The sequence below is a fragment of the Elephas maximus genome, chromosome 20, assembly GCF_024166365.1.
Source record: "Elephas maximus indicus isolate mEleMax1 chromosome 20, mEleMax1 primary haplotype, whole genome shotgun sequence".
Taxonomy (NCBI): Eukaryota; Metazoa; Chordata; class Mammalia; order Proboscidea; family Elephantidae; genus Elephas; species Elephas maximus.
Genome location: NC_064838.1, coordinates 61,595,320 through 61,620,562, shown reverse-complemented (window position 1 = coordinate 61,620,562; position 25,243 = coordinate 61,595,320). Strand labels below are relative to the sequence as shown.

At 48.2% G+C, this 25,243-nt stretch overlaps 1 protein-coding gene across 6 annotated transcripts in view; it reads left to right on the top strand.

Moving 5' to 3' along the window:
• The window catches only part of ARHGEF3 (Rho guanine nucleotide exchange factor 3), a 356,437-nt gene that overhangs the window by 96,566 nt on the left and 234,628 nt on the right, over positions 1 to 25,243 (top strand). For 4 of the 6 annotated variants that reach the window (XM_049862260.1, XM_049862261.1, XM_049862258.1 and 1 more), the window contains one exon: positions 24,766 to 24,832. In XM_049862260.1, the coding sequence (XP_049718217.1) occupies positions 24,766 to 24,832 (67 nt within the window). Of the gene's footprint in view, positions 1 to 23,584; positions 23,697 to 23,777; positions 24,115 to 24,765; positions 24,833 to 25,243 lie in introns of those variants that run through there. The other 2 variants (XM_049862263.1, XM_049862264.1) reach the window with 2 other exon arrangements.

The following is a 25,243-nucleotide window of genomic DNA, read 5'->3' as shown; positions in this document are numbered from 1 at the left end:
ACCAGGGCTCCTTTCGTAGGTTTAAGCAGGACAAATTCAGATCTGTCCGTCTGCCACCCCTCACTTCCTGCCTTGCTGTTAGGGCCTTTGGGTGGTGGAGACACCCAGTTTTTGCATGTGTTTTTTCTTCCTCTTGTATGTCCGATGGGTTCTGCTGGGATTCGTGCACCCCTGGTGGACTCCAGCGCCCAAACACGGTCTGTTAGTAAGCTGTGTCTGGTGAAGCCTGGGGGCACTGGTAGCTGCACTGTACTTCATGGCTAATGTGCCCTGAGTGCTCTGAGAACTCCTCTAGTGTGGGAAGCGAAGTATCTGTCGTGGCATTTTGAGACCCAGCTCCTCATGGGTCTTTGACCCAGGCCTTCTCCAGGAGCCATCACTAAACCAGTTGCTGTTGAGTCAATGCTGACTCATGGTGACCCCAGGTGTGTCAGGGTAGAACTGTGCTCCATAAGGTTTTCAATGGATGATTTTTTGAAGTAGATAGCAAGGCCTTTCTTCTAAGGAACCTCTGGGTTGGAACCATCACTATCAGCCTGGCCTAGTGAGGACCTGACCCTGAGTGCCCAGTGACCTCCCACCTCTCTCAGACGGGTGGCAGTATCTCATCACGCTTGCCTTTACTTCTTCCTTGCTGGCTTGTATCACCACATGTAGTTGTCTTGTTCATTTATTTGCTTTCTTGTTAAGGGTCTGCACCTTCCACCACTTGCTTGCAAGGCCCAGGCTTGTATCACTCACTCTCTCTCCAGTGCCTGGTGCCCCGGAGACACTCAGGAGATGTTTGGGGAATGAAGGCAGGAGAAACACATACTGGTCTGAGCTCTGAGTGGTCTTCAGCACTGTTTCCCCCCTCAGAACCTCAGCTTCCCTGTGTGCCTTTACGAAGTCCTTGCTGCCACCTGTGTGCCCGTGGAACACACCTGGAGACCAGCCGAGGGGGCAGAGACTGGGTCCAGGGGCAGGAGACACTAACAACATGAAGTTACTGCCTGGTCATCAGAGGCCTGTGCCCACCTGTGTGTCATGTGCTGTTTTGGCTGCCCTGTGAGCCAGGCCGGGTACCGGAGCAGTGGGGCTTCCGAAAGAACGTGTGTATTTTAATTTGAAATCATTTTTTTGTATTAGAAGATTCCATTGTGCTTCTTTGATTTTGTTTGGAAGCATTCATAGGCTAGTGCTAGGGAAAAACAAACAAACAAACAAAAAAACCCACCCTTTGCTCCAAGAGAAATATAATTTCCCATAACATTTTGGATTTCCAGGGTCCGGAAGGAGAACTAATGTTGATTTTGCTGATAGCAGGCTGTGGTGGTGTCTGTCATGATGGGCCACCAAGGAGGCCTAGAGGGCCGCTTGCCACTGCCAAAGGCCAGCCTTAGCCTCCTGTGTTGTCTCAGCGCGCCCCTCACAATTCTGCTCCAAGAGCCAAACGTACCCAAATACTGTCCTTCCTTCTGCAGGCCCTGGTGTTTCAGAATCCGCGAAAGCCTAGGGGTGCCTATGCCCTTGGTTTCTGTGTGACTCTGGCAGTTAAAGGTGAGCTCCTTAGAGCATGCTGGCAGTACACTGGGAAACCCACAGAGTATACAACACAGGTCCACGCTTAGCCACTATGGGTACGGTAGTGCTTTTCTTGTCTTCTTAAACCTGTGAGTCTATTCACTACGTAACTTTGTAACCTGCTTTTTAAGTTTCATAGTTTAATGTAATCACTTCCTCATGACTTTGGCAACGTAGAAGGCACAGGCTAAGGGGTTACTCTTGCTGCCCTCACCACATACCCCCACCCCCGACTGTCCACTCAGCACCCCGTCCGTCTGTCATGGGCTGCTGGCTCTGTGAGGATTGGGGGTACAGGGCTGTGGAAAACCAGTAATTGACAGGACAGGCAGTCTTCCTGCACGGGGCGTCACCCTGGTATAGTAGAGCCACTGCGTACACAAACACGCAGGAAAACAGCAGACTGTGGGGTTCTCTGGAGTGACTGCATGGGGCCTGCAGGCCGCCCTGTGGGTTTGGCTCCAAGCAGGGGCGGAGCAGAGTGTACCGGCTCTTTGCAGTCTTGCACTGCTGAAGCCTGTCTACATTGGTGACTGGATTTAAAGACTGGATTTGGAATTTTGCCATGGACAAGGTGCTCCAGTGGGCGCTCAGGACTGGGGCACCCTTCCACATAGGTTAACTGGGGGAGTGTAGGTTCAAGGGTATACAGGGTCAGTTGTTGTTGAACTGGGATAGCCAGACTGAGAGAGAGACATTGAACCTGACCCAGCTTGCTGAGCCTGGGCAAGGGGACTGTGATCTGTCAATGCAGCCCTCCCTGACGTTGTAGATGGGGTGTTATTCACAGCACCCCAGGTTACTATTGGAGGTAGAGGGAAATTTTTAGAGCAATGTCTTAGAAGGCTTTATGACCACAACCAAATCTGAAAGAGTATATACCAAGTCAGAGATTGCTGACCCCGAGTATGACAGGGACCAGGCAGGTACCTAAAGGGAGTGACTGGGGAAGGGCAGAGACCCCAAGAGCCCACCTCCTGCCTGAAAGGGGCAGCTGCTACTCCAGGTCCACTGACCATTCTCATGTGTGGGAACGTGGGCCCTCTGTGACAGATTTTCCAAACATTTAACTGAAGCTAGATACCTGATATCTAAATGAAATCTTCTAGTTTTTTAAATATTGGAAGTGATCTAAAAAAAAAAAAAAAAGACAACTTGTGGGTCAAAGAAAGTTTATCAGCATTCTCTCCATTTATGACTTCCACCCAAAATTTAGCTTGTTGTTAGGTGCCATTGAGTCGGTTCTGACTCGTGAGAAACCTGTGCACAACGGAACGAAGCACTGCCGGTCCTGGGCCGCCCTCGCAACGAAGCACTGCCGGTCCTGGGCCGCCCTCGCAACGAAGCACTGCCGGTCCTGGGCCGCCCTCGCAACGAAGCACTGCTGGGTCCTGGGCCGCCCTCACGGAACGAAGCACTGCCGGTCCTGGGCCGCCCTCGCAACGAAGCACTGCCGGGTCCTGGGCCGCCCTCACGGAATGAAGCACTGCCGGTCCTGGGCCGCCCTTGCAATGAAGCACTGCCGGGTCCTGGGCCGCCCTCACAACGAAGCACTGCCGGGTCCTGGGCCGCCCTCGCAACGAAGCACTGCCGGTCCTGGGCCGCCCTCACGGAACGAAGCACTGCCGGTCCTGGGCCGCCCTCGCAACGAAGCACTGCCGGTCCTGGGCCGCCCTCACGGAACGAAGCACTGCCGGGTCCTGGGCCGCCCTCACGGAACGAAGCACTGCCGGGTCCTGGGCCGCCCTCGCGACGAAGCACTGCCGGGTCCTGGGCCGCCCTCGCGACGAAGCACTGCCGGGTCCTGGGCCGCCCTCACGGAACGAAGCACTGCCGGTCCTGGGCCGCCCTCACAACGAAGCACTGCCGGGTCCTGGGCCGCCCTCGCAACGAAGCACTGCCGGTCCTGGGCCGCCCTCGCAATGAAGCACTGCCGGGTCCTGGGCCGCCCTCACGGAACGAAGCACTGCCGGTCCTGGGCCGCCCTCACAACGAAGCACTGCCGGTCCTGGGCCGCCCTCGCAACGAAGCACTGCCGGTCCTGGGCCGCCCTCGCAACGAAGCACTGCCGGTCCTGGGCCGCCCTCGCAACGAAGCACTGCCGGTCCTGGGCCGCCCTCGCAATGAAGCACTGCCGGTCCTGGGCCGCCCTCGCAATGAAGCACTGCCGGGTCCTGGGCCGCCCTCACGGAACGAAGCACTGCCGGTCCTGGGCCGCCCTCACAACGAAGCACTGCCGGGTCCTGGGCCGCCCTCGCAACGAAGCACTGCCGGTCCTGGGCCGCCCTCGCAACGAAGCACTGCCGGTCCTGGGCCGCCCTCGCAACGAAGCACTGCCGGTCCTGGGCCGCCCTCGCAACGAAGCACTGCCGGTCCTGGGCCGCCCTCGCAATGAAGCACTGCCGGTCCTGGGCCGCCCTCGCAATGAAGCACTGCCGGGTCCTGGGCCGCCCTCACGGAACGAAGCACTGCCGGTCCTGGGCCGCCCTCACAACGAAGCACTGCCGGTCCTGGGCCGCCCTCACGGAACGAAGCACTGCCGGGTCCTGGGCCGCCCTCACGGAACGAAGCACTGCCGGGTCCTGGGCCGCCCTCACGGAACGAAGCACTGCCGGGTCCTGGGCCGCCCTCGCAACGAAGCACTGCCGGTCCTGGGCCGCCCTCGCAACGAAACACTGCCGGTCCTGGGCCGCCCTCGCAACGAAGCACTGCCGGGTCCTGGGCCGCCCTCGCAACGAAGCACTGCCGGTCCTGGGCCGCCCTCGCAATGAAGCACTGCCGGGTCCTGGGCCGCCCTCACGGAACGAAGCACTGCCGGTCCTGGGCCGCCCTCACAACGAAGCACTGCCGGGTCCTGGGCCGCCCTCACAACGAAGCACTGCCGGTCCTGGGCCGCCCTCGCAACGAAGCACTGCCGGGTCCTGGGCCGCCCTCACGGAACGAAGCACTGCCGGTCCTGGGCCGCCCTCGCAATGAAGCACTGCCGGTCCTGGGCCGCCCTCGCAACGAAGCACTGCCGAGTCCTGGGCCGCCCTCACGGAACGAAGCACTGCCGGTCCTGGGCCGCCCTCGCAATGAAGCACTGCCGGGTCCTGGGCCGCCCTCACAACGAAGCACTGCCGGTCCTGGGCCGCCCTCGCAATGAAGCACTGCCGGGTCCTGGGCCGCCCTCGCAACGAAGCACTGCCGGTCCTGGGCCGCCCTCGCAATGAAGCACTGCCGGGTCCTGGGCCGCCCTCACGGAACGAAGCACTGCCGGTCCTGGGCCGCCCTCACAACGAAGCACTGCCGGGTCCTGGGCCGCCCTCACAACGAAGCACTGCCGGTCCTGGGCCGCCCTCACGGAACGAAGCACTGCCGGTCCTGGGCCGCCCTCACAACGAAGCACTGCCGGGTCCTGGGCCGCCCTCGCAACGAAGCACTGCCGGTCCTGGGCCGCCCTCGCAATGAAGCACTGCCGGGTCCTGGGCCGCCCTCACGGAACGAAGCACTGCCGGTCCTGGGCCGCCCTCACAACGAAGCACTGCCGGGTCCTGGGCCGCCCTCACAACGAAGCACTGCCGGTCCTGGGCCGCCCTCACGGAACGAAGCACTGCCGGTCCTGGGCCGCCCTCGCAATGAAGCACTGCCGGGTCCTGGGCCGCCCTCACGGAAGGAAGCACTGCCGGTCCTGGGCCGCCCTCGCAATGAAGCACTGCCGGGTCCCGGGCCGCCCTCACAACGAAGCACTGCCGGTCCTGGGCCGCCCTCGCAATGAAGCACTGCCGGGTCCTGGGCCGCCCTCACGGAAGGAAGCACTGCCGGTCCTGGGCCGCCCTCGCGACGAAGCACTGCCGGTCCTGGGCCGCCCTCGCGACGAAGCACTGCCGGGTCCTGGGCCGCCCTCGCAATGAAGCACTGCCGGGTCCTGGGCCGCCCTCACAACGAAGCACTGCCGGTCCTGGGCCGCCCTCGCAATGAAGCACTGCCGGGTCCTGGGCCGCCCTCACGGAACGAAGCACTGCCGGTCCTGGGCCGCCCTCGCGACGAAGCACTGCCGGTCCTGGGCCGCCCTCGCAGTCGCTGTTACGCCTGAGCCTGTAGTAGCAGCCTCTGTGTCAGTCCAGCTTGTTGAGGGTCTTCCTTTTTTTTGCTGACCGTCTACCAAGCATGGGGTCCTTCTCCAGGGACTGCTCCCTCCTGACAACATGTCCAAAGTACGTGAGACGCAGTCTCGCCATCTTTGCTTCTAAGGAGCGTTCTGGTTGCACTTCTTCCAAGACAGATTTGTTCATTCTTTTGGCAGTCCGTGGTAAAGTCAATATTCTTTGCTAACGCCACAGTTCAAAGGCGTCAGTTCTTCTTCTGTCTTCCTTATTGGTTGTTCAGTTTTCACGTGCATAGGAGGTGATTGGAAACACTGTGGCGTGGATCAGGCGCACCTTAGTCGTCAAGGTGAGATCTTTGCGTTTTAACACTTTACAGAGGTCCTTTGCAGCAGATTTGCCCAATGTAACGCATCATTTGATTTCTTGACTGCTGCTTCCGTGGGTGTTGATTGTGGATCCAAGGAAAATGAAATCCTTGACAACTTCAATCTTTTGTCCATTTGTCATGATGCTGCTTATTGGTCCAGTTGTGAGGATTTTTGTTTTCTTCATGTTGAGGTGTAATCTGTACTGAAGGTGGTAGTCTTCAATCTTCATCGGTGAGTGCTTCAAGTCCTCTTCACTTTCAGCAAGGCAAGGTTGGGTTATCTCCATATTGCAGGTTGTTAATGAGTCTTCCTCCAATCCTGATGTCCTGTTCTTCATATAGTCCAGCTTCTTGGATTATTTACTCAGCATACAGATTGAATAAGTATGCTGAAAGAATACAATCCTGATGCACACTTTTCCTGACTTTAAACCACCCAGTATCCTCTTGTTCTGTTTGAATGACTGCCTCTTAGCCTAAGTACAGGTTCCTCATGAGCACAGTAAAATATTCTGGAATTCCCATTCTTCAGAATGTTACCCATAATTTGTTATGATCCACACAGTTGAATGCCTTTGCGTAGTCAATAAAACACAGGTAAACATCATCCTGGTATTCTCTGCTTTCAGCCAGGATCCCTCTGACATCAGCAATGATATCCCTGGTTCCATGTACCCTTCTGAATCTAGCCTGAAATTTAACTTAAAGCTTAAATTACTATGGTTTTTCATTGGTTACTTGAGTATTTCATTATTTACTTATTACATTTTCATTTCCTTTGTGTGTTTTTATAATGAGTGCACCACATTTTGATAAACAGAAGAAAAAGGAAAACATATTTCTGACCCATCTGTCTAACCCATGAAAGCTACTTGGCTTTTAATTCTTGCTGATGCTACTTGAGGAGTCCTGGGTGGTGTAAACAATTAACATGTTTGGCTGCTAATTGAAAGGTTGAAGGTTCGAGTCCTCCTAGAGGTGCATTAGAAGTCAGGCCTGGTGAGCCGCTTCCCCAAAATCAGCTGTTGAAAGCCCTATGGAGAGCTGTTCTACTCTGATACACGTGGGGTCGCCATGAGTCGGAATTGACTTGATGGCAACCGGATGCTACTTGGACAGGTAGGGTACGGTTAGGCTGCCCGGAATGGGGGGCAGCTGCTGACGCATGGGTTCAGGGAAGTGGGCAGAGGACCCGTATCCAGAAACAAGAGGAAGACCAGCCAGAGGGTCCCCACGGCCAGGTCCCACAGGGGGTGACTCGCGGCAGCTAACAACAACACACCAAGTTGGTGGATTAGCTGGTTCTCTCTTGATCTGTTCGAGTTTTAGGCATGTTATCTAAAAACAAGCAGTCTAATTAAATCACCAAGTTTGAAACAATACAGGGTTATAAATCCTGGTAAAACACATAGGTAGATTTTTTTTTTTCTTCATGACTAGCTCTTAACCTGTACACTAGTGTCGACTGCAGCATTTTTCATAATAGCCAAAATGTGGAAACAACTGAAATGCCCATCAACAGATGAATGGATACACAAAATGTGGTCTGTCCATACAACGGAATATTGCTCAGCCGTAAAGAGAAATGAAGTCCTGATGCACGCCACGACAGGTTATGCTGAGTGAAGCCAGTCAGTCACGGAAGGACAAATACTGTGTGTGATCTCACTGACACGAAACAAGCGAATATACAGAAACAAAAATTATTAGTGGTTACCAAGGTAGGAGGGAGGGGCTTGGAGGACATTGAGTTAATGGTGGTAGAGTAATTTAGAAAAGGAGAGCAAGAATGGTTGCAAAACTTGAAAAATGTAATCATGTCACTGAAATATACATGTAGAAACTGTGGAATTGGCGTACGTTTTGTTGCGTATTTTGTGTATTTTTACCACGCATGCACACAACTAGCTCCTTTGGTGAATTGTAGAGGAAGCCACTTAGGGAGGTAACACCTGTCTCTGCACATGCCTGGCGGCACCCACCTACAGCTCAGGCCCTGTGGTATGTGAGGAAGCTTTACAAACTTTGCAGTCTCATTGCTAACGGGAAGTGAACCTCGCTGCCCCCCATTTCTTGCTCCAAAGGCGGGAATAACACGTCAAGGAAGACTTAGCCTGGTTTCGCCTCCTGATGTGAACCTGTGAGAGGCTGTAGTTTAAAGAGCTCATGACTGTGAAAGCCAGCTGGCTCGATGGCAGCATGCATTTCCAAGGCAGAGTGTAGGTTCCTCAGTCCAGAATCTTGTTATAATGGTTGTGTCTCATCTCGACAGCAGAACACACACCAACGTATTTTTCCTTTCCCTGGAGGCTGGGGGAGGCTGACCGGGATTGCTGCTTGGTGACTGTGCTGAGGGGACTTACTGACTCCTTTTGTTAGTCACCTCTTAGAGAGGGAGACAGATGTCTGTAGAGGTGTCATGCTACCTGGTGAGTGAGCCACCTCAAAGCTGGAAAGCCATGCATCACTGTCCTGTAACAAGTGCTAACAGCCATACAATCCACAGGTGGGCAGCCACTGGCAATGTGAGTGTTGGGGTGGGCAGTGCAGTGTGGTGGGCAAGAGCCCAGGAGCCTGACCGATTTGGTTTGAAGCCTGGTACTGCTGCATCCTGGCTGTGTGACCTGGGGTGAGTTACTTGATACCTCTGTGCCTCAGTTTCCCTCTCTTTGTAGCTGAACAATAATAGCACCTACTCACAGGTTGTTGTGAGCATTAAACAGGAGAACACATGCCAGGGTCTCATCAGCCAGAATAAGGACAGCTGTTGTAGGTGGTGATGTTGTTACAATGTAGCTGTGGACTAAAGGAGACAGAGTAGGATGGTATTTATAACAGTGACAGGCACTGCTCTTGGCTCTCTAAATACCTAACTCAGTGAGCTAATATGAGCATACCTGTTAACTACAGTGGGTACCTTTAGAGTACTATTAGAGGGGGTACTATCATTTTATGGATAAGCAAACTCAGCCACAAAGAGTTGAGAAACTTGCACAGAGTTCACACAGCTGGTGTGTGGTGGGTGTGGGCTGTGAACCCAAATGCTAGAGTCCTTATTCTTAACCCCTGCCTGGTACTCTTTCACTAAAATAGGAACAGCTGTACAGAGCACTTCCCTTAGGTCAGGAAATGTTCTAAGCACTTGCTATAGATTGGCCCATTTAACCCAGACAACAACCAAACCTTCCGAAGTCGGTGCTATAATTCTCCCCAGTTTATGGATGAGGAAACTAAGGCATATAGAAAGGGGTAAGAATGGAGTTCACAGCCTCACTAGCTGGGTGATTTAAGACAGGGAACCTCATGTCTCTGAGCCATAAAGCACCTATAAAACAGCGGTAAGGAGATCTACCTCAAAGGTCACTGTGGGGCGGTGGTGTCACCAGGGTGGGTGTCACCCTCCCATGCTAACTCCCCCAACGTTGTAGCTAAAACACCAGAAAATTTGACAGAATCAGTGACTATAAAAACACCAGCAGCAATAAAAACAGTAGTGCTGTGCTTGTAGTGCCTGCAGACGAAACCACGCGATTGGAGGCATCACCGTTACAGGGTAATAGTGACAGCTCTAGCTGGAGCGTTAGAGGGCTCCGTGGAGTTGTAGCCTTATAGGAATGTTGATGCGTGTAAGCTGGGCTTAGGGAAGATGTTTTGTTGTTATAACTACCTACCAGGATATTTTTATAAAAAATAATAAATTTCTGCTGAAACACGGCACAGAAATTTTATAGATAATCATTTTGCGTCACCCCCTCTGACAGTGTCACCCAGTGTGGTCTGTACCCTCTGTACCCCCCTAATGATAGCACTGCTGTGGAGCAGGTATGACAGGCACTGTGTTCTGTCCCGGTACAAGGCAGACCTTCTCTGGAGGGGGCTCTGGCTATTATTAGTGAGAGGACCTTGCTCGAGGACCTTCATTTTATCCCCAGATCTGTGGCTTCTGGTAGCTAGGACAGGGCCCAGAGCTGTCCAGAAGGTGTGGCTTCTTAGGGGATTGGGATCTTTGAAAAGATGTCTCCATCCCCAGCTTGGACCTTCTGTGCCACCAGGGCCCAGCTTGGCCTTACCATGGGTGCTGCATTTGGCCTTGAAGGTGACAACTCTGCCATGAACCTTTCCCAGCCGCTCAGGGGCAAACTTCAGTAGGTCTGGGTCTCTGTTTGCTTAGCTATGAAATGGGTGAATGTGGGATGAAAGTAGGTGATGAAAAGCACCAAATCCCAGATGTTTTGTATTTTCCCACGTGGAATAAGTAGGTCCTCCTTTGCCACTACCACTCCCTGCCATGAAGAGCCTCTCAGGGTGCTTTCCTGGTAGCAGTCCTCATTGTTGGCTGACTATGTCTAGTTTCTCCCTGTAAAACAACGCCGGGAGCACTGTGCTGGTCTCCAAATCTATGTTCATGCTGATTATGTAAATTAATCATTGTCAGGGCAATTGCTGAGCTCTTTTTTTTTGTTGCCCTTGGAAATGCTGCTATATTGCCCTGTGTGAGTACCACGTCAATCTCTACATTCACAGCTGTGAAGGAAGGTGCCTGTTTCTCCACATCCTTGCTCGTATTGTTATCACCATAGAAAAATATGGCCAAGTGGAAAGGTAAATGTGGTATTTTATTTAAATTTCCATTTTGGTAGTTACTACGGAGAGTAAGCTTTTTTTTTTAATTGGCTCTCTGGGTTTCTCATGAACTACATTACGGCAAAACCTTTCTCTAGATAGCTTTCTTAAAAAAACAAAAACAAAAACTTCTGATTACAAGACTCATGAAAGCTCAGACAGTATAAGAACGTGTCACATGGCTAGTGCAGATCCCCTGGCTCAGTCCTAAACCTGAGAAGTCACTACTGCTGACTTCTTCAGAATTTTCTAGAAATTTTTAATGCCACCCATTTGGCCTTAAAGACTTCCAAAGGCTCATTCATGGCTTTAGTGTCTTAAAAGGTATTTTGCTAAGGGGCATTTTTGTCAAACAAAGATAGTATGTTTATGGTGAGTAGGTTGTGATGGTAGCTTTATAAATCCATCTTTTCGGAGAAGCCATGTGGCCTGGTGGGGAGGGTACTGAATTTGGTGCCTCCCCTGACTGCGTGATGTGTTTTGGCCTTTTCCAGATCTAGCCTCAAGGCCTCTGTGTGGTCAACAGGAGTGCTTTTATTAACATCAGGCTGCTGAGCTACGGGGCAGGGGTGAGCCGCGGGGCAGGGGCGAGCCGCAGGGCAGAGGCCGAGCTTCAGGGCAGTGTCGAGAGGGCAAGGGCTCCTGCTCCTTTGCCAACACCAGCACCCTGGCACTGATGATGTAATAGCTGGCGTTTATGCCTTGTGTCCTTTACACGTCTGGGTTTATTTAAACCTTGTAACAACTCTGTTGTTTTTGGGTGCCATCGAGTTGATTTTGACTTATAGACGGCTGAGTTAAGGCCCCACAGCATTTTCTAGACCATAATCTTTTTCTTTTTCCTCTTTTTATTGTGCTTTAAGTGAAAGTTCACGGTTCAAGTCAGTTTCTCATACAAAAATTTATACACACATTGTTGTGACCCTAGTTGCTCTCCCTATAATATGACAGCACACTCCTCCTTTCTGCCTCGGATTTCCCGTGTCCATTCAACCAGCTCCTGTCTCTTTCTGCCTTCTCATCTCGTCTCTGGACAGCTGCCCATTTAGTCTCAAGTATCTACTAGAACTAAGAAGCACACTCCTCACAAGTATCATTTTATGTCTTATAGCCCAGTCTAATCTTTGTCTGAAGAGTTAGCTTTGGGAATGTTTTAGTTTTGGGCTAACAGAGTTTGGGGGCTGTGACTTCTGGGGTCCCTCCAGTCTTAGGCCATTAAGTCTGGTCTACTGGAATTTGAGTTCTGTACTCCACTTTTCTCCTCCATTAGGGACTCTCTGTTGTGTTCGCTGTCAGTGTAGTCATTGGTGGCATCCAGGCACCATCTAGCTCTTCTGGTCTCAGGCTGATGGAGTCTCTGGTTTACATGGCCCTTACTGTCTCTTGGGCTCATATTTTCCTTGTGTCTTTGGTGTTCTTCATTCTCTTTTGTTCCAGTTGGGTTGGGACCAATTGATGCATCTTAGATGGCTGCTTATAGACTGTAATCTTTATAGAAACAGATTTCCAGGTCTTATTCCTGCAGAGTTGTTGGGTGGGTTTGAACCTCCAACCTTTTGGTTAGCAGCTGAGTGCTTAACCATTGCACCACCAGGGCTCCTTTGCAACAACTCTGTAAAGAATAGAACACTATCCCTATTTTTATACTCCAAGACATGGGTTCCTAGAGGTGAAGCCATTTGTCTAGGGTCCTCCAGCTAACAAGTGCCAGAGGCGGCACTCAGACCCAGCCCTGCCGGGTGCTGCGGACCCTCGAGATGTTAACTACCTGCTCTGCAGTTGTGCACAGCCTCCCAGTGAGCCCCATCTCCCTGTCAGCCTTTATACATATTGGTCTGGTCTGAGAACATCAGGTGGCTGGGGCAGCCCCGAGAGTTCCCAGTCCTGTAAAGACTCAGGTCGGGGGGGCAGGTTGGAGCAAAAGCATTAGTTTCTATGGAGGCTGCGTCCCTGAATCAGGGTTCCCGAGGTGAAAGAGCATCTTTGCCTGGGCAACAAGGGAAGGTTGCCATGGCAGCAGCTATGGCAACGCTGATGCAAGCACCGGCCCTATTCCCACTGGAGCCCAGCTTGTGAGCCAAGAGAAGGCGAAGTGCCCTAGAGAACGGGGCTTAAGGCTTACTCAGTCCTGTGCTTCAGACGGACCATGTTTGAGGTACATATTTGATAAATTGCACGTGATAGGTAAATACAGTCAATTTCTCTTTCTCCAGCTTGTGAGTCTTGTGGATTAAGTAGCCAGAATGTTCCTTGGGTACCTTGGCGGAGCTCAGGAGCTAAGAGCTGGAATCCTGGAATTGGTGCTCTATGGCTCTATCCTTTAGTAGCCATGAAGCACTTCCAAGGCTAACCTCCTTATGCTTTGGCCTCTTCGTGTGTCTTAACCCTTATTTCACACGGCCCCCATGAGAACTAAAAAAAAATGAGATAGTCTGCATAAAAAGCAAAGCAGGCATTGGTGATTCAGTGGTAGGGTTCTCGACTGCCACATGGGAGACCAGGGTTCAATTCCCAGCCAGTGCACCTCGTGTATAGCCACCATCTGTCACCTGTCTGCTTGTGTGTTGCTATGATGCTGAACAAGCTTCAGCGAAGCTTTCAGACTGAGAGTAGGAAGAAAGGCCTGGCATTCCACTTCTGAAAATCAGCCAATGAAAACCCGGTGGGTCACAACCAGTCATAGGGATGGCGCAGGACTGGGAAGTGATTCATTCTGTTGTGAATGAGGTTGCCACGAGCAACTCAACAGTAACTAACAATAACAACAACAGTAGTAGTATTGTTAAAATAGTAATAATGAGCTTTGGTGGTGCACATGGTTAAGCGCTTGGCTGCTAACTGAAAGGTTAGCTGTTTGAACCCACGCAGCTACTCTGTGGGAGAAAGCCCTGGCAATCTGCTTTCTATAAAGTGTTAAGCCCCAGAAATGGTATGGAGCAAAATTCTGGCCTGTCACATGGGGTTGCCGTGGGTCTAAATGGCACCTAACAACGACAGCAGCAACATTACCCCTTGTACTTAGAATCACCCCCAGCTCCCGACTCCCTTTTTTCCACTTTCCAAGGTCAGCCAGGATTTGGGGGGTGGCTTGCTGCTTGTCATAGTTTGAATGACACCCTTGGCATTCCCTCTCCTTGTCCTCCGTGCACTGGAGCCAGGCTGACGGTCCCACCCCCGCCCCCGTATTTCACTGATGGTTTGGGAATAAACATGTTTTTATGTGTGGCCCCAGTCACCGCCAAAAACAGCATTTATGGGGCGTCTAATTACCTCAGAGACTGTGGTAGGTCCTGTATCGAAGAGTCAATAAACTGTTCTAAGTGAGCAGTGCTGCCTGATTTAAGCATCCGGGTTGTTTTCAACTGAGTTAGAATCAACAGGATGTTTGTTAGAAATGCCAATGCCCGAGGACCCATTTTTAGGTCACGATTTTCCTTTTGGAGGTGTTGGGCCACCTGCGCACTAATATATTAGCTTCTGATCACTGCATTATTAAACAAAATACGAAGGCTTTCTTCTGCTCCTCCCTGCACAAAACACACTCAGGTAAGCTCAGGTAGCCCCGTGAGGTAGGGGCCAGGATAACACCGGGCCTGGAGACGTAATTGTTGAGCTAGCGCTTCCCAGGATTGCAGCAACACGAACGTACCACCTTCCTTTTAGTTTATGTTTCGGATATAGTTTGATAGAAAACTCCAAAGAGTAAGAAGTAAGACAGGCTTCTTACTTCTTTCTTTAGACCAAGATTGACAATGATAGGGTGATTTTTGAAAAACGCCTTATTGGGGTTGTTTATTTGATCCAAATCTCTTTAAAACATTAAGAAAACTCATCCATTAAATTAAAAAAAAATTTTTTTTTAGTTGTATTTTAGATGAAGGTTTACAGAGCAAGTAAGTTGCTCATTAAACAATTAATACACATATTGTTTTGTGACATTGGTTGCAAGCCCCACAGCATGTCAATGCTCTCTGCTTGACCTTGGGTTCCCCCTTACCAGCTTTCCTGTCCCCTCCTGCCTTCTAGTCCTTGCCCCTGGGCTGGTGAGCCCCTTTAGTCTCCTTTTGTTTTGTGGGCTGTCTAACGTTTGGCTGAAGGGTGAACCTCAGGAGTGACTTCATTACTGAGCTAAGGGGGTGTCCAGGGGCCATATTCTTGGGGATAGTTAGGGTGATTTTTAAAAAAACGCCTTATAAGAGTTGTTTATTTGACCCAAATCCCTTTAAAACATTAAGAAAATTTATCCATTAAAATTTTTTTTAAATTGCGGTAAAATTATAATTTTATTGAAGTATAACATGTACACAGAAGGGCACACCAATTAATCTGCCAGGGATTTTTATTTGCAGATGTCGGAAAACAAAGAATAAGACTAATCTCTGATCGTTATTGTTATTATTAAAGTCCAATCTTTGAGCTTCGTGTAAAGAGGAACCAGCCCGATCAGACTGGTTGTGGGCCTCACACGTGGCATACATTTTCATTTCCGTCCCTTTTCCTCTATTGTTGGTGCCTCTGCGATGATCTCAGTGTCTGTTTCTCTGTTCACACACTCACCACCTGAGTTTGAATCCTGGTTCTCCCACCTACTAGCTGTGTGATCTTGGGCAAGTCACTTAACCTCTCTGAACCTCAGTTTTCTCATCTGTAAAGTAAAAATAATAAATGCACCTAGCCCCGAAATTATTTTGAGGATCAAATGAGTTAATACTTAGAATAGTGTCTGGCATGTAATAAGCACCCCATGAGTGTTTGATTTAAAAATAAGTAAACCCTTAAAAAATTAATCTCCATGACAGAGAGATTAAGGATTTCCCTGATCCATAAAATATGGAGATTTTCTTCTCTTCCTCCCTGGGCAAAAAGCAATTATGTAGCTAAGTGTTCATCAGAGGTGCTGGTGAGTTGGGGTGCCCTTGACCTGACCCCATTAGAGGAGTCAGTAGGTTTCATCAACAGAGAACTTTGGTTTTTCATTTCAGACAAAGGGGGAGGGGGCTTTTGGTGTTGGCTTGTGGGAAGAAAGGGTACAGGGAGTCCTGGCTAGAAAAATACATGCTCAGGAAAGAATGAGCTCTCCTCGGGCAAAACTTTAGAAAAACAACAATCTGCTGCTCCTTGATTAAAGGGTAGAAAACTAATTATCCTTTCCGGAGGGACGCGAGGCTGCTCTCTGCCAGGCTGCGACCTGGAGATGCAGGATGTGGATTTTCTTAGGATGTAATAAGGCCTTTCCCATGGAAAACCTGTGATGATTCAGATGGATGCGGGGGGGTGGGAGGGAGAGGGGCAGGGAGAATGAGCTCCTGGCTTTTAAAAGCAAGTTCTGTCCTAAACAGTTCAGAAACACCATTTGCAGGTCAGCACTTTGACTATGAGAAAAATAATTTTCTTAAGTTGGATTTCCAAAAAAAAAACCTCTGTGACAAAACATCCTTTCAAAAAATATTCTGTACTTTCTGCTAATTAGACCAGCTTACAATTAGTTTGAGTGTTTGAGGTTTGGGGCTGCCAACGAAAACTCAGCCCTCCAGTGATGAAGCTGATCAGAATATTAATGAGGTCGTAACTGGAAAAACAGTTCCAAAAAGTCTTATACATATTTATTGAGCATCTGCTTAGTGCCAGGTGTCTGGAGGCTGGTGACAAGCTGTGAAACAAACACAGTTGAAGTGCCTGCCTTCAGGGAGCTCACAGTTTAATGCCTTGAGTGGACTGACCATTACCTGAAATTCCTGTCAGCTTACACTGCATGCAGATAATGCCATAAGTAATTGTTGGACGGTCTCTGGTTCTTGTCCCCCATTTCACTGATTTCCTCCTGCCAGGTCACCAGGGACTCTGCAGTGGGCATTTCTCCATCCTCCTACTTGGAGAAATATTTGAGCACTCCTTCCTTGGGACTTTCTTCATTTGACCCCTGGGATGCCTCCTCTTTCTATACGCTGATGACTCTTGCATACAGCCTCTGCTTTCTGATATCCAGATGCCTACTGTGCACCTCCTTTTGGAGGCCCAGGAGGCATTTCAAACTTGGGATGTGTCTGCAACAGAACTCTGAGTTCTGTCTCCAAGTCTACTCCTCCCATAGGTCTTCTCCATCTTCCCAGTTGCTCTGGATGAAATTCCGAGAGCATTCAGTGCTGTTCATTTGGACAGCTCCAGACCAAGGAATTGGCTTGCATTTGAGAACCCTTATGTTCAGAAAGGTTAATGTGCTCACTGCTAACCACAAGGCTAGAGGTTCAAGTCCACCCAGAGACACCTTGGAAGAAAAGCTTGGCAATGTACTTCTGAAAATCAGCCATTGAAAATGCTCTGGAGCACTGTTCTACTCTGACACACATGGGGTCGCCATGAGTCTGAATGGACTCAATGGCATTTGGCCAGTTGGTTCAGAAAGTGACTGTCTAGGATCCAGCTCAGCCTGGGAGAGGCCTTGGGAAAGAGAATGCTAAGGTTAGTACAGATCCACAGCCCCATGCCACATTTGTCTCAGGGTTCATGCTGACTGCTTGGAAGACCTCATGAGATACTCAACTAGGGAACTTGTTGCCCCTCACTTCTCTCTCCCGCTCAAGTGCGTGTGGTTGGATTCATGTTCTTTCAATGTATACTTGAAGCTATTCCATGAAACTGTTAACCACATGCTTACTTGAGGGCTAAGCACCATACATTTATTCTCCAGCTATTGGTTGAGCTCCTACTAAGTACAGGGAGTGGAGATACAGCAGGGACAAACCACACAGTCCCTACCCTTCCAGAGCTCATCATCTGGAGGGGTACTAACTCTTAAAACATACATATCTCTGTGCACCAGGCGCTGTTGAGAGCTTCACATGCATTAGCTCATTTAGTCTTCACAGCAGTCCTATGAGGGATCCTGTTATTACCTCCATTTTATAGATGGGGAACTAGGGAACAAATAGGCTAAGTCACCTGTCCGGGGTCACACAGCTAGTGAATGGCAGTCTGGCTCCAGAGCCTGTGCCATACTGCCTTGTTTTAGAGCACCTTGTGATAATTTTTTGTGATAATTAGGGGAAGCTTCCTATATGCGTTTCCTTGGGGTGCCGTAACAAAATGCCACTTACTGGGTGGCTTATAAGAAGAGAAATTTATTGTCTCACACTTCTAGAGATGGTTGTTGTTGTTGTTTTAGGTGCTGTCCAGTTGCTTCCAACTCGTAGCGACCCTTTGTACAACAGAACGAAACACTGCCCGGTCCTGCACCATCCTCACAATAGTTGTTATGCTTGAGCTCATTGTTGCAGCCACTGTGTCAGTCCATCTCGTTGAGGGTCTTCCTCTTTTTCACTGACCCTCCACTTTACCAAGTATGATGTCCTTCTCCAGAGACTGTCCTTTCTGATAACATGTCCAAAGTATGTGAGATGAAGTCTTGCCATGCTCGCTTGTAAGGAACATTCTGGCTGTACTTATTCCAAGACAGATTTTTTCATGCCTCTGGCAGTCCATGGTATATTCAGTATCCTTTGCCAACACGGTAATTCAAAGGCATCAAGTCTTCTTCAATTTTCCTTATTCATTATCCAGCTTTCATGTGCAAATGAGGCGATTGAAAACACCATGGCTTGGATCAGGCGTACCTCAGTCCTTAAAGTGACATCTTTCTAGAGATTAAGGTTATGTTGATTCTTCCTGAGGGCTCTCGGAGAGAAACTGTTCCAGGTGTCTGTCCTCCTTCTGGTGACTTCTGGCATCTTTGGCATTCCTTGGCTTGCAGCAACAACTGCCTCTGTCTCTCTGTGTCTTCTCCTCATATAAGGACATCAGTCAAATAGGATTAAGACCCACTCTATTTCAGTATGAGTTCATGTCAGCTGAACTGATAACATCTTCAAAGATCCTATTTCCAAATAAGCTCATGTTCATAGGTACCAGGAATTAGGACTTCAGCATATCTTTTTTGAGGGACACAAGTCAGTCTATAACAGTACCATTGACAAGCCGCCTTCTGAGGATTGCACTTAGGAAGAGTTGTTCTAAAGATGCAGTTTTGCAGAAAGCTAAAGTGTGAGAGGCAAACATAGCAAAATGGCCCATGAAATGGGAGCAGTGGATGGAATGGGTATTGCTACTGAATCTGAGCACAGAGACCTGGCGGGGAGAGCAGAGAGAGCTAGAGGGCATGGGAATCTTTATCACTGTGGGATGATTCACATAAATATCCGTCTCAGAACCAGGGACTTGTAGGGCGGTTTTCTTACAAGTGCTGATAAAACATCCCGAGTAAGCCATTGCCATCAGTTCCCAGGCTGCGTGGAGTGCTTGCTCTACTGGCTTATGTTTACAGATTTCCCTCTGTCCAGCCGTTGATAGAATTTTATTTCACACTATTATTTAATGAGGATTCTCTCCCCTCTTTAAAATATGGCCACTGGAGTATCAGCTATCCTGACTATATAAAGAGCTCTTAAAAGTCAATAAGAAAAAATGAACTTCTTTTTAGATAAATAGGAAGCCCTGGTGGCATAGTGGTTAAGTGCTACGGCTGCTAACCAAGAGGTCGGCAGTTCAAATCCACCAGGTGCTCCTTGGAAACTCTATGGGGTAGTTCTACTCTGTCCTATAGGGTCGCTATGAGTCGAAATTGACTCGACGGCAGTGGGTTTGGTTTTGTTTTTTGGTTTAGATAAATGAGCAGATGACCTGAATAGGCATTTCACAAAAGAAAAACTGCAAATATAATAATTTCATGGGTTTAAAAAAATCATTTCGCTCTCTTTTTTAGTTAATTCTGGAATACTTTGAGTAGTTTAGTTCTGTATTATTTGGGGACATGTCATAAACATTTGTCTGTGATATGCTCCATTTGAGGGAGAGGTTCATTTGTTGCTTTACTCAAGCAGGTCATTTGTACAGTTGTGACCTGAAAATAATTCCCCTTGGTTTTTCCAGATACTACCTCTTTAAATCCTTTGTGAAATATTTGGCTATTTGGAATGTTTCTGAATTCAGATGAGTACTAAAATCATTTTGGAGAGTGACTCACTTTCCGTATGGGTCTCAATCTATACATTTTGTTGGTCACCGACTGCTGAAACATAGAACAGTGGACTTTCAAAGTTGAGGGCTGTTTAGAACAGCATGTGTTGTATTCCTAAAATTGTGCTCTCCGGCACGGCAGCCAAGGGACACCTGAAACATGGCTGCTGCCAGTTAAGATACGCTGTGAGTGTAAAGTATACCTGCATTCTGAAGACTTAGTATAAAAAATGTAAAATGTCTCTATATTCTTTTCGATCGATTAGATATTAAAATACATTGGGTTAAATAATGTGTAGTATTAAAATTCAACTAACCTGTTCTTTTTACTTTTTTTAATATGGCTGTTAGAAAATGTAAAATGACATATATGGCCTGCAGGATATTTCTGTTGGTTAGCATTGTTTTATAAAAAGCTGGCGAAGGGGTGGATAAGGGGGGAGAGCTGTCTCAGGGGATACTCAGGAGATCCCCACCTTCAGAAGCTTGAAAGGGCCCCAAGAGAGAGGCTTTAGTGGGTTTGAATGTCTGCACTAGCCCGCCAGAGTTCCTGGGTAGTTCAAAGGGTTAACACACTTTTCTGCTGACCAAAAGTTGGGAGGTTGGAATCTCCCCAGAGGCACCTCAGAAGAAAGGCCTGGTGATCTGCTTTTGAAAAATCAGCTATTAAAAACTCTGTGGAGTACAGTTCTACTGTGATCACATGGACTTGCCATGAATTACAGTCAGCTCAACAAGCAGCTTGTCTTGGTTACTGTCCTTGTGAAATCTTTGAGGCGGTGGGAAATGCTGCCTGGGCTTTGCTTTGCAATCACGTATGTACATGCCATGGCTCGCTGTTGATAGCTCCTCCAAGCCCTGTTCAGAAGCCAGACTGCATGACTTCATGGATGGGAAACTGGTGGAACCAATTTGAATTTTTGCAGACTGTGCGAAGAAGTTGCTTCTAAGAAGAAATATGCCTGAAACTTTTGGGCATCTCCCTTGGTGAAGACCTGACTTTGGCAGGGTTCTGGGATGGTGTACTTTATGGCAATGGAGTTCCTCACTAGCCTCATGAAGGAGCCTACTCAGGAGGGTGGCTTTCATTCCCTGGAGGTAACCGTTAAAGCCATCTGGGGAGGAGGAGAAAATTACCAGCAGACTGTTAGGATGCCAGATGAAAACCTGTTGCTGTGGGGTTGATTCTGACTCATAGCAACCCTACAGGACAAAGTAGAACCGCCTCATAGGGTCTCCAAGGCTGTCAATCTTTACGGAAGCAGACTGCCACAACTTTCTCCTGTGGAGCTGCTAGTGGGTGCAAACTGCCAGCCTTTCCATTAGCAGCCAAATGCTTAACCACTGAGCAACATGGGCTCCTTGATGAGAGTTGTTAAAAGTGACTCCAGCTATAACGTAATGAATGCTTTGGAAGCCTGGGAGGTGGTGGGATACAAGTTGAAAATTAGGGACAGCCCTTCTTTCGGTAGGTTTCCTGGCAGTCTCCCTAGCCAAGAGGGGAGCACCCAAGTTACCCAAGAATGCCCGTCTGACAATAATTGGTCTCTATTTGCATGGAGCAACAGAGGAAGAGGAGAGTTAGGAACAGGAGAAGGAAATGGAATGTGTGGTTAATCGTGTCCATGAACAACTGCCCCCTTTGTCATATAACCAGAAGAACTAGATGGTGCCTGGCTGCCATTACTGAACATTTTGATCAAAGACTCTGTAGAAGAATTCTGATCAAAAGAGGGGAGAAATGTAGAACAGAATTTCAAATTCTCATGGAATCCAGACTTTCTGGCGCCATAAAGGCTGAATGAACCCCTGAAACTATTGCCATGAGATAATCTTTAAACCTTAAACCAAAAATGTCACCTGAAGTCTTCTTAAGCACAAACTATAGGTTAGCTTAACTAGTAAGGAATGCCTGCCTTGAGCATTGTGTTTTTCCGGATTTATCTATATGGGATCAAGCTGACAATAGCAACTGAAAAGATTAGATAGGGAACTTGGGGGCAGTGAGTTTATGTTGATGGAAGTGGAACAACTTGAAAAGGAAGGTGAGAATGGTTGCACAACTTGAAGAATGTAAATGTCACTGAGTTGTACATGTAGGAACCGTTGAATTGGTGTATGTTTTGCTCCATATATTCTCAACAACAAAAACAAAAATAAGTTATTTAAAAAAAAAAAAAGAGTGCCGCCTGGATTGATGGACTTGCTCTGATGTGATTTTTTTGACTGTGAGGCCCTCTTATACTGGTGCCTTCCTGTGAGGGAGTCCTCAGTTCTTTCAGAGGTATCCTCTGCCTGGTTTGGTGGAGCTTCTCTCCATGGAGAAGGGCCGTGGCCTCTGGATCTGGACTCAGGCACATCTGGCTTTGAATCCTGGGTTAACTACCTGCCAGCTGTGTGACTTCTGGCAGGTAGCTTCACCTTTCTCAGCCTCAGTTTATCTCATCTGTAAAATAAGGTAATAATAATTATATGATATCATTGTACCATAATATTATATAGGAATGTATTATAGTACAAAGTATATAATACCATTATAATGTTATATGTAAATATCGTAGTATATAGTGCAATAATATATACCCATTGCCATCGAGTCGATTCCGACTCATAGTGACCCTATAGGACGAAATAGAACTGCCCCATAGTGTTTCCAAGGAGCGCCTGGTGGTTTTAAACTGCCGACCTTTTGGTTAGTAGCTGTAGCAGTTAACCACTATGCCACCAGGGTTTCCGTATTTATTTTAATACATACCCCTTGCCATCAAGTTGATTCTGACTCATAGCAACCCTATAGGACAGAGTAGAACTGCTTCATAGGGTTTCCAAGACTGTAAATCCTTACAGAAGCAGACTGCCACACCTTTCTCCCTCGAAACAGCTGGCGTGTTGAAACTGCAGACCTTTTGGTTAGCAGCCAAGCCCTTTAACCACTGTACCAGCAGGGCTGCTTATTATAATATACACTAATACGTACTACCTACATATCATGCATGAACATTATAATATAAAAATATAATGCAATAACCTATCTTATAAGGTATGTGAGACTTAGATCATGTAGGTAAAGGTTTAGCGCATTCCCTGGCACATACTGTAACTTAATCACTGTTAACCTGTCGTGGTCATCACCTTCTGTGGTCTGCCATATATAAAATGAGGGCGTGTTTACTCCGAATGTTATGGTGTGTGTTGTTGCTTTGGAAGCAGTGAAGCTCATCAAATAATTGGGAAAGCAAAGCCCAATTATAACCCGGGAGGGGAAGGAGACGTATCCATGGAGAAGTATTGTTGAAATCTAAGTTGTTTTTTTTTTCCAAGGGAGAAATTTCTTTTCAAGAGAATTTAAGCCAACATGTTATTTAATGGAGAAGGGTATTAAATCTAAATAACCACCCACGGGCTCTCTGCTTGTCTGGAGATGTTATTAGCCAGCATTTTTATTGCTGAACTTGTGGGTGAGGGAGAAGGGTGAGGCTGAAGGAGGAGCCGGATATAAAGATGCATCAGGCGGGAGTTCCCATCTGTTCTGGTGAGTTCCGGAGCCATTCTGTGTCAACCCTGTGCCCGTGATTGAACGCTGTTCTTGAAGTCTGGCTGTGGGGGACAGGGAAAGGAGAACCGTGCTGACATTGTCAAGCACTTAGTAGTAACAGAGCTGGAGTTAGAGCCCTTACCTTGTCTTGACCTGACGTACCAAAACCAAACCAGTTGCCGTGAAGTGGACTCTGACCCATTGTGATGCCATATGTTGCAGAACAGAACTGCTCCGTAGGGTTTTCAGAAGCAGGTCGCCAGGCCTGTCTTCTGCGGTGCCTCTGGGTCTGTTTGGACCACCACCATTTTGTCTAGTAGTCAAGTGATGCTTAACTGTTTGCACCACCCAGGGACTCCTTGACCTGATATAGTGGGTGTTATTTTTCTTGTTTTGCAGATAGGAAAACCAAGGCTCAGGGAAATGAAGCTGCTTGCCCAGGCTCACACAGCTAATAAAATGGCATGAGATTTGAAGTCAGACAACTGAGATTAGAATCCTGATTTCACCGGTGTGATCATACGCAAGTTACTTAATATTCTTGGGTCTCAATTTTCTTATCTATTAAATGGGTACACTAATGAACTGTATCTATTAAATGGGTACAATAATGCTCACAGAAATTAACTCTATAAAGTACTAACACGTGCTGTGCTGAGTCCTCAATACCTGTTAGCTGCTACTGTTGTCTTAAGTACCTTGAATTTTATTTATCTTTTTTTTGTATGGTAGAGCCAACCCAAACTTTTACTGAGGTCTCTTATACCGCAGAACCTGTGCAGTGGTCACTACGTGCTTAATGCCTTGTGTTGCTGCTGATTGTGGCAGAGAGATCTTGAGATCAGGGTGCGACTGTCATAAAACAACAAAAAACCCAACACCACCACCCTTTGATACATCAATGACTGAAAGCTCAGGGGCAGTCCAAGGTGGGGCTTTAAACAAACATGAGATTTGAAGTTCCATATTGACAGACATATAATTTGAGGATGGAACAATTTATCACTCTATAAATTGTTGATATGTAGGTATGTTGGTGGTTGTAAAATTCGGTGCAATGTATAGGACACAACCCTGCTCAGAAGTGAGGTACACAACCCTGCTCAGAAGTGAGGTGCTTCCTGCGTGCTCGGAGCCTCCCAGCCCCATTACACCACCCCTCCTTCCCTCGCTGTCCCCGTGCCTCTTGACCTGACCTGACTTAGAGCTGCCCCCAACTATTCTAACGAGATTGATTCATTTGGTGATATTAATACATAAGGAAGCTAGTTCCCACTTGTTAGGCAGTAGCTAAATGGTCCGACTTTTTGGCTGCATCCAGGTTGAATTTTAGATTTTATTTTTCCCAAGGGTGAAGCGTTGACAGTTGTAACGGACTGTGGGACTTTCCTCCTGGGGGGACTGGTAATAAGCTTGGAGTGAATTTTACCGGTAATGATTATAGGGCTACAGACCGCTCCAGCCTGGGCCGTTGCTCCAGGCACTTGAGTCTTTCTGATAAACCTGTGTCTGAAGGTGGTGCTTTGCTCTGGACGTCTAGCCAGTGAGTAACAATTCCGTTCTCTTTTATCCTCTTCTAGACCTAAACGGCAGCGGCAGAACAACTTCCCCATGTTTCCCTCTCCTAAAGCCTGGAATTTCCGAGGGGTAAGTGTTTGCCTGGGGAGCCTGGGTGGTGCAAGGGGTTTGCAATCAGCTGCTAATCTAAAGGTTGGTGGTTCAAACCCACCTATCGGCTCCGTGGAAGAAAGACCTGGTAAACTACTTCTGTAAAGATTACAAGCAAGAAGACCCTGTGGATCAGCCCTACTCTGTACTACATGGTGTCGCCATGAGTCAGAATTGGCTTGACGGCAGCAGTTTGGGTATTTTCTGGACACTTGCCTGACCTGCAGTCCTTAGACTATGGGAAGCATCTTGTGAAGAAGGCAGCGGCTTCAAGGTTGAGGAGGTTGGCAGGTGGCTGTTTTCTTTGGAACCTGGAGGGAACTGGTACACAATGAAGGAAAAACAAATAGGAAATGTACGGTCCGTTAATATGTAGATTTATGATTTCTT